The following is a 10201-nucleotide window of genomic DNA, read 5'->3' as shown; positions in this document are numbered from 1 at the left end:
GTGTGTATACATCTCTCTCCCTGTGTGTATACATCTCTCTCCCTGTGTGTGTATACATCTCTCTCCCGTGTGTGTATACATCTCTCTCCCTGTGTGTGTATACATCTCTCTCCCTGTGTGTATACATCTCTCTCCCTGTGTGTGTATACATCTCTCTCCCTGTGTGTGTATACATCTCTCTCCCTGTGTGTGTATACATCTCTCTCCCTGTGTGTGTATACATCTCTCTCTCTCTCTCCCTGTGTGTGTATACATCTCTCTCTCTCTCCCTGTGTGTGTATACATCTCTCTCTCTCTCCCTGTGTGTGTATACATCTCTCTCTCTCTCCCTGTGTGTGTATACATCTCTCTCTCTCCCTGTGTGTGTATACATCTCTCTCTCCCTGTGTGTGTATACATCTCTCTCTCTCCCTGTGTGTGTATACATCTCTCTCTCTCCCTGTGTGTGTATACATCTCTCTCTCCCTGTGTGTGTATACATCTCTCTCTCTCCCTGTGTGTGTATACATCTCTCTCTCTCCCTGTGTGTGTATACATCTCTCTCTCCCTGTGTGTATACATCTCTCTCTCTCCCTGTGTGTGTATACATCTCTCTCTCTCCCTGTGTGTGTATACATCTCTCTCTCTCCCTGTGTGTGTATACATCTCTCTCTCTCCCTGTGTGTGTATACATCTCTCTCTCTCCCTGTGTGTGTATACATCTCTCTCTCTCCCTGTGTGTGTATACATCTCTCTCTCTCCCTGTGTGTGTATACATCTCTCTCTCTCTCCCTGTGTGTGTATACATCTCTCTCTCTCTCCCTGTGTGTGTATACATCTCTCTCTCTCTCCCTGTGTGTGTGTGTATACATCTCTCTCTCTCTCCCTGTGTGTGTGTGTATACATCTCTCTCTCTCCCTGTGTGTGTGTATACATCTCTCTCTCTCCCTGTGTGTGTGTATACATCTCTCTCTCTCCCTGTGTGTGTGTATACATCTCTCTCTCTCCCTGTGTGTGTGTGTATACATCTCTCTCTCTCCCTGTGTGTGTGTGTATACATCTCTCTCTCTCCCTGTGTGTGTGTGTATACATCTCTCTCTCTCCCTGTGTGTGTGTGTGTATACATCTCTCTCTCTCCCTGTGTGTGTGTGTGTGTATACATCTCTCTCTCTCCCTGTGTGTGTGTGTGTGTATACATCTCTCTCTCCCTGTGTGTGTGTGTGTGTATACATCTCTCTCTCCCTGTGTGTGTGTGTGTGTATACATCTCTCTCTCCCTGTGTGTGTGTGTGTGTGTATACATCTCTCTCTCCCTGTGTGTGTGTGTGTGTATACATCTCTCTCTCCCTGTGTGTGTGTGTGTGTATACATCTCTCTCTCCCTGTGTGTGTGTGTGTGTATACATCTCTCTCTCCCTGTGTGTGTGTGTGTGTATACATCTCTCTCTCCCTGTGTGTGTGTGTGTGTGTGTGTATACATCTCTCTCTCCCTGTGTGTGTATACATCTCTCTCTCCCTGTGTGTGTGTGTGTGCAGGTGATAGGCTATGCAGCACAGAAGACTGTATGCCCGGTACTGGGGTGTACCTACGACACGGCTACATCTACTCCTCGCTAGCAGGCTACGTACTCAGGAAGAACGAAGGAGAGGAGGTGAGACAGGGACAGCAGAGTACCAGGGTGTATTCATTAGTCACAGAACACAAAACATTTGGTCTCATGCTAAATATTTATTTATTTAACTGTTTGCATAAAAAAAAAAGTTTCTATTGGACAAATTCAGGTAAGTTTCCTCTCCATTCGTTTGTTTCCTAGAGTAAACACATAACATTCCAAACATGTTGCTACAGTCTGCCATAATGAACACACCCGTTGCGCTGGTCTTTTAAGCACTAACAACACTTGTCTTTTCTGACTAGCGCTGATTATAGCTGCTTTATTGAGGGGTTTTTACTTCTTGTGCCTGTGATATGTATGGTTGTCTTACATTTTTTATTATTTTACTGTTTAGCACACTCTTCTCCAGGGCGACTTACATTAGTGAGTGCATCTGTTTTTGAGTCTTGGTCCCTCGTGGGAATCAAACCCACAACCCAGGCGTTCCAAGCACCATGCTCTACCAACTGAGCTGCACAGGATCACTTACCTTAGTTGGAAAAAAACAACTGGAAATTGCTCTGGATAAGAGTGTCAACAAAATGAAATGTGATTTGCGAGGTGTGATCAGAAGTGTGACGGGGAGGGACAGTGAGAGGAGGTGAAAGGAGGAGGGAGGGGATTAGAGGGGAGTGGCTGGTTTATTGGCATGGGGGAAAGCAGTTGGGGCTGGGTGTGGGTGTGGGACTCATGTCAATGGTTATTTATTGTGTAACATTGCTGGAAGTAAGAAAACCACTCCCAGGTTTGTTCACTTGGAACCCCTGAGGAATTATGCAGTGTTGTGGGAATGAAATGTAACATGTTCACACCTTAATCCTTCCTTGTCTTTACATTGACACTTCTGTGTGTGTGTGTCTGCAGCTACCAGTCATCTCGGTGGTGAGAGAGAGCCGAGGCTCGGCTACTTTTACCAGATGTAGGAGCCATAGTGACACTGTAAGGTGAGGTTTGGGAGCTCTTGACGTGCGCGTGTCAACTTCTTGTACACCCTGGTGGTTGTTGTAGACCGCGTAGTGCTTAAAAAGCTGTGCACATCACCTGGATTAAGCCGGACAGAATACCTTTGAGGATTGATAGATGAGGTGCTCTTGTCACACAGTCAAGATCTCAACAATGGGTGTGTGTGCGTTTAACCTCATTGATAACCGCCCTGATCGGTCTCCCTTCCTGTCCAGGTGACCAGTATCAACCCCAGGTTTGCTAAGGTTCACATCCTCTACGTTGGTTCCACACCACTGAAGGACCGTTTTAGAGGAACCATCAGGTAACAGGGATTGTCTTATTACTGTTATTCTCATGGAGTGTCCCAAATGCCACTCTAGTCCCTATTCAGTGCACTACTTTTGTCTGGGGGTCCAGATGGTCACCTATGGGCTCTGGTAACAAGTAGTACACTACATAGGATACCATTTGGGATTATATAGGGAATAGGATACCATTTGGGATTAAATAGGGAATATGGTGCCATTTGGGATTATATAGGGAATATGATGTCATTTGGGACTATATAGGGAACAGGATGCCATTTGGGATTATATAGGGAATAGGGTGACATTTGGGATTATATAGGAACAGGGGTGCCATTTGGGGACTATATAGGGAACAGGATGACATTTGGGATTATATAGGGAATAGGGTGCCATTTGGGACTATATAGGGAATAGGATGCCATAACCTTCAAAACTAATCTACTGTTTACTACACTAATATACACAGGAAGAAGATGTACGATGTAGAAAGAATAGAGATATGTTTTTGAATGAATCTAAAGTTCCCCCACTGTTTGACCAACATATTTTATATTGTGAAAATGTCATTTTGGTATCATATAGACCATCTTACTGTTTATCATGAAATATCATACCGTCTGTTACTGTTATGACATCATACCGTCTGTTGCTGTTTTGTCGTGGCGTCATAACCGTCTGTGCTGTTTGTCATGACGTCCTTACCGTCCTGTTATAATTTTATCATGAAATATCATGCCGTCTGTTACTGTTATGACATCATACCGTCTGTTACTGTTTGTCATGATGTCATAACCGTCTGTTGCTGTTTATGGAGCGTCGCCAGTCTGTTGCTGTTTGTCATGAGCGTCATACCGTCTGTTACTGTTTGTCATGAAATATCATACCGTCTGTTACTGTTATGACATCATACCGTCTGTTACTGTTTGTCATGATGTCATAACCGTCTGTTGCTGTTTGTCACGACGTCATACCGTCTGTTGCTGTTTGTCATGAAATATCATACCGTCTGTTACTGTTTGTCATGACGTCATACCGTCTGTTGCTGTTTGTCATGAAATATCATACCGTCTGTTACTGTTTGTCGTGACATCATACCGTCTGTTGCTGTTTGTCACGACGTCATAACCGTCTGTTACTGTTTGTCACGACGTCATACCGTCTGTTACTGTTTATCATGACGTCATACCGTCTGTTACTGTTTATCATGAAATATCATACCGTCTGTTACTGTTTATCATGACGTCATACCGTCTGTTACTGTTTATCATGAAATATCATACCGTCTGTTACTGTTTATCATGAAATATCATACCGTCTGTTACTGTTTATCATGACGTCATACCGTCTGTTACTGTTTATCATGACGTCATACCGTCTGTTGCTGTTTGTCATGAAATATCATACCGTCTGTTACTGTTTATCATGAAATATCATACTGTCTGTTACTGTTTATCATGACGTCATACCGTCTGTTACTGTTTATCATGACGTCATACCGTCTGTTACTGTTTATCATGAAATATCATACAGTCTGTTACTGTTTATCATGAAATATCATACAGTCTGTTACTGTTTATCATGAAATATCATACCGTCTGTTACTGTTTATCATGACGTCATACCGTCTGTTACTGTTTGTCACGACGTCATACCGTCTGTTACTGTTTGTCATGACATCATACCGTCTGTTACTGTTTGTCATGACATCATACCGTCTGTTGCTGTTTGTCATGAAATATCATACCGTCTGTTGCTGTTTGTCATGAAATATCATACCGTCTGTTACTGTTTATCATGACGTCATACCGTCTGTTACTGTTTATCATGACGTCATACCGTCTGTTACTGTTTATCATGACGTCATACCGTCTGTTACTGTTTGTCATGACATCATACCGTCTGTTACTGTTTGTCATGACATCATACCGTCTGTTGCTGTTTGTCATGAAATATCATACCGTCTGTTACTGTTTATCATGACGTCATACCGTCTGTTACTGTTTGTCATGAAACATCATACCGTCTGTTGCTGTTTGTCACGACGTCATACCGTCTGTTACTGTTTGTCATGACGTCATACCGTCTGTTGCTGTTTGTCATGACGTCATACCGTCTGTTACTGTTTGTCATGACGTCATACCGTCTGTTACTGTTTGTCATGACGTCATACCGTCTGTTGCTGTTTGTCATGAAATATCATACCGTCTGTTGCTGTTTGTCATGAAATATCATACAGTCTGTTACTGTTTGTCATGAAACATCATACCGTCTGTTGCTGTTTGTCACGACGTCATACCGTCTGTTACTGTTTGTCATGACGTCATACCGTCTGTTACTGTTTGTCATGACGTCATACCGTCTGTTGCTGTTTGTCATGAAATATCATACCGTCTGTTGCTGTTTGTCATGAAATATCATACCGTCTGTTACTGTTTATCATGACGTCATACCGTCTGTTACTGTTTATCATGACGTCATACCGTCTGTTACTGTTTGTCATGACGTCATACCGTCTGTTACTGTTTGTCATGACGTCATACCGTCTGTTGCTGTTTGTCATGAAATATCATACCGTCTGTTACTGTTTATCATGAAATATCATACCGTCTGTTACTGTTTATCATGACGTCATACCGTCTGTTACTGTTTGTCATGACGTCATACCGTCTGTTACTGTTTGTCATGACGTCATACCGTCTGTTGCTGTTTGTCATGAAATATCATACCGTCTGTTGCTGTTTGTCATGAAATATCATAGTCTGTTACTGTTTGTCATGAAATATCATACCGTCTGTTACTGTTTGTCATGACGTCATACCGTCTGTTACTGTTTGTCATGACGTCATACCGTCTGTTACTGTTTGTCATGACGTCATACCGTCTGTTACTGTTTGTCACGACGTCATACCGTCTGTTACTGTTTGTCACGACGTCATACCGTCTGTTACTGTTTGTCATGACGTCATACCGTCTGTTGCTGTTTGTCATGACGTCATACCGTCTGTTACTGTTTGTCATGACGTCATACCGTCTGTTGCTGTTTGTCATGACGTCATACCGTCTGTTACTGTTTGTCACGACGTCATACCGTCTGTTACTGTTTGTCATGACATCATACCGTCTGTTACTGTTTGTCATGAAATATCATACCGTCTGTTGCTGTTTGTCACGACGTCATACAGTCTGTTACTGTTTGTCATGACGCCATACCGTCTGTTACTGTTTGTCATGACGCCATACCGTCTGTTACTGTTTGTCATGAAATATCATACCGTCTGTTACCGGCATTGTCATGACGCCATACCGCCTGTTACTGTTTGTCATGACGCCATACCGCCTGTTACTGTTTGTCGCGAAATATCATACCGCCTGTTGCTGTTTGTCACGACGCCATACAGTCTGTTACTGTTTGTCACGGCGCCATACCGCCTTAGCTCATTTTTTAATTGTAATAGACTGGGAACCACTATAACCTTTGACCTCTGCAGGTGGAGACGTATAAAAGCTTCCGTCCTGGAGACATCGTCCCTGGCTAAAGTCAGATCCTTCCATTTGACAGTCTTTCCAGTTCAGTAACTAGGTAGTAACACAGGGACAGTCAACCAGTGACTGATATTGGGCTGGTTCTATTCCCTTAGTGCAGTGTAGCTTTCACCATATTGCTTAAATGTTAAATTGTGAATGTTCAAGATCAGCCAGACAGAACGCACAAAACCACTGATCTATGAATCACCTTGCATCCCAAATAACTACTCATTATGTGATGACTGACTCTGTGCCTTTCCAAGTGTTGCCCTTTAACCTCCTGACCCCCAGATCTCCCTGGGAGACGTCCAGTCCAACTACCTGTTGACCACAGCAGAGAACTGAGCTGGGGTGGTGGTAGCCCACAGCAGGTGAGACTGGTCACATGACAACAACACTGCTGTTCTTAGCCCGAGGCTGTCCTTAACCCTAGGTTACCCTCCTTAACACAAGCCTTGGTTGACTGAAACCAACTGACACTTTTGTCAAGTAGTATATTTCTGTTTCCTCCTCTCAGGAGCCCAGATGGTGTCTATCAGTAGTATATTTCTGTTTCCCTCCTCTCAGGAGCCCAGATGGTGTCTATCAGTAGTATATTTCTGTTTCCCTCCTCTCAGGGGCCCAGATGGTGTCTATCAGTAGTATATTTCTGTTTCCCTCTGGTGTCTATCAGTAGTATATTTCTGTTCCCCTCCTCAGGGGCCCAGATGGTGTCTATCAGTAGTATATTTCTGTTTCCCTCCTCTCAGGAGCCCAGATGGTGTCTATCAGTAGTATATTTCTGTTTCCCTCCTCTCAGGGGCCCAGATGGTGCCTATCAGTAGTATATTTCTGTTTCCCTCCTCTCAGGAGCCCAGATGGTGTCTATCAGTAGTATATTTCTGTTTCCCTCCTCTCAGGAGCCCAGATGGTGTCTATCTAGTATATTTCTGTTTCCTCCTTAGGAGCCCAGATGGTGCCTATCAGTAGTATATTTCTGTTTCCCTCTCAGGAGCCTAAATGGTGCCTATCAGTAGTATATTTCTGTTTCCCTCCTCTCAGGGGCCCAGATGGTGCCTATCAGCTGGTGTGAGATGCAGTGCCCACGGACACACGCCAAAGAGTTCCGCAAGGTGGCCAGGGTGCAACCTGAGTACCTGCAGGCCTGAGCAGGGACCAGTGGGCGGCGTGCACCCCTCACCTCTCCAGCTCCCCCAGCAGGGACCCCTTTCCCTTCCTCAAGGAACACACAGCTTCCCTTCCTCAAGGAACACACAGCTTCCCTATCTCTGATAGAGAGACAAACACACTCACACTTGGATTGTGAACGATGCATTGTGTGTACAAAGGACCAAAATATTTTAGAGGTCATGTACAGATGCTTGGACATGATGCTTATATAGTACACGGGTCATTGACCTCACACACACACACACACACACACACACACACACACACACACACACACACAGAGCCTTGTGTTCAGGTGGGATACCTCCACACACACACACACACACACACACACACACACACACACACACACACACACACACACACACACACACACACACACACACACACACACAGAGCCGTATGTTCAGGGGGGATACCTCAACAGTAGATTCCTCCCTCTACAACCTACAGCAAGGCAGCATTTTTTTCCCTCCAGGTTCTGGAGGGCTACAGTAGAGGTGCAGGATTTTGTTCCAACCCAGCACTAGGACACCTGATTCAACTGATCACTGGGGCCTTGATTGGCTGACTCAGTCTCTTTAGTGCTGGACTGGAATAAAAGCCTGCACCTCTACTGTAGCCTTGTAGAACCAGGTGAGAGAGAAATGCTGCCTTGCTGTAGGTTGTAGAGGGAGGAATCTACTGGGCTACAATACTAGCCCTTTAGAAGCAGGAATAAAGAACATCCGGGGTCACCTACTGATCCCTTACCCTTCTCCCTGAACTGTGCTCTCATGTATCCCCCATGGATTTACTAGCATATCTCCACCAGTCCTTTCCTTTTAAATCCATGAGGGGTAGTGAATGAGTGAACACTTTTTTTTTTTTTTTTTTTTTGGGGGGTGTAGAATCAGACCACAGCCCTGGGGTGACAGTCACCAGTACAGACAGGCCCAATTCCAAATGGACCTTGAACCCTACACGCTAGTGAGTAGGGCTTGATTTGGGTTTGGGCCTTAGATGGCTAACAGTTGGGATGTTGAAGCGAAGAGCTGGAATTGAAAGTGTCGTTTTGTGGCGGCACCGTTAGACTCATACGACCAGGAGGACCTTTCTGCACCAAGGCAGAGAAACGGAGATGTCTGGTTCTCTCCAAGAGTTGTTTCTTCTGTCGTTTCAAAACAATACTTGTTTCTTCTGTCGTTTCAAAACAATACTTCTTGTTTCTTCTTGTTTCGTTTCAAAACAATACTTCTTGTTTCTTCTGTCGTTTCAAAACAATACTTCTTGTTTCTTCTGTCGTTTCAAAACAATACTTCTTGTTTCTTCTGTCGTTTCAAAACAATACTTCTTGTTTCTTCTGTCGTTTCAAAACAATACTTCTTGTTTCTTCTGTCGTTTCAAAACAATACTTCTTGTTTCTTCGTCTCTCTCATTTCTTCCTGTACTTGTCAGCAGAGGCAGAGTCAAATAAAGTGTATCATGCATGAACCTCTCACCCTGTTCCAATGTTACTTATTTACATTTAAGTCATTTAGCAGACGCTCTTATCCAGAGCGACTTATCAGAAAGGTTCATTTTAAAGATGTCTGTTTTTTAAATGAAATCCTTTATATAAGAGAGCCCCAACTGACCATCATTCATCATGTCCATTTGTTGACTGTGTGTAAAACAATTCTATGCTGTTTAAATGTCTCTAATTGACAGCTTATCAACTGTCAGTTTTTATCATGTCATGTTCAGTTGAGGCATTAGTTGACCGTACTAGACTATTACCTATATAGTGCACTACAGGGCCGCGGGTCAAAAGTAGTGCACTACAGGGCCGCGGGTCAAAAGTAGTGCACTACAGGGCCGCTGGTCAAAAGTAGTGCACTACAGGGCCGCTGGTCAAAAGTAGTGCACTACAGGGCCGCTGGTCAAAAGTAGTGCACTATTAGTAGTGCACTACAGGGCCGCTGGTCAAAAGTAGTGCACTAGGGCCGTAGTGCACTCAAAAGTAGTGCACTACAGGGCCGCGGGTCAAAAGTAGTGCACTACAGGGCCGCGGGTCAAAAGTAGTGCACTACAGGGCCGCGGGTCAAAAGTAGTGCACTACAGGGCCGCGGGTCAAAAGTAGTGCACTACAGGGTCAGGGTCAAAAGTAGTGCACTACAGGGCCGCTAGTGGGGCCGCTCAAAAGTAGTGCACTACAGGGCCGCGGGTCAAAAGTAGTGCACTACAGGGCCGCTGGTCAAAAGTAGTGCACTACAGGGCCGCTGGGTCAAAAGTAGTGCACTACAGGGCCGCTGGTCAAAAGTAGTGCACTACAGGGCCGCTGGTCAAAAGTAGTGCACTACAGGGCCACAGTCAAAAAGTAGTGCACTACAGGGCCGTGGTCAAAAAAGTAGTGCACTACAGGGCCGCGGGTCAAAAAGTAGTGCACTACAGGGCCGCGGGTCAAAAGTAGTGCACTACAGGGCCGCGGGTCAAAAGTAGTGCACTGGGTCATGGGTCAAAAGTAGTGCACTACAGGGTCATGGGTCAAAAAGTAGTGCACTACAGGGGTCGCTGGTCAAAAGTAGTGCACTACAGGGCCCACCGGCTGCTGGTCTAAAGTAGTGCACTACAGGGCCCACCGGCTGCTAGTGCACTACAGG

The 10201-nt window shown here is 44.8% G+C and overlaps 1 protein-coding gene across 1 annotated transcript in view; it reads left to right on the top strand.

The window, feature by feature from the left end:
- The window catches only part of exosc1 (exosome component 1), a 66085-nt gene extending 58236 nt beyond the window's left edge, over window positions 1–7849 (top strand). The window contains exon 8 of the mRNA XM_046310536.1: window positions 7452–7849. Within this exon, the coding sequence (XP_046166492.1) occupies window positions 7452–7558 (107 nt within the window). The 3' untranslated portion in view covers window positions 7559–7849. The remainder of the gene's footprint in view (window positions 1–7451) is intronic.
- Window positions 7850–10201: the final 2352 nt, after the last annotated feature.

The sequence above is a fragment of the Oncorhynchus gorbuscha genome, linkage group LG18, assembly GCF_021184085.1.
Source record: "Oncorhynchus gorbuscha isolate QuinsamMale2020 ecotype Even-year linkage group LG18, OgorEven_v1.0, whole genome shotgun sequence".
Taxonomy (NCBI): domain Eukaryota; kingdom Metazoa; phylum Chordata; class Actinopteri; order Salmoniformes; family Salmonidae; genus Oncorhynchus; species Oncorhynchus gorbuscha.
The sequence above is the reverse complement of the archived record's forward strand: the minus strand, read 5'-3'. Positions and strand labels throughout refer to the sequence as shown.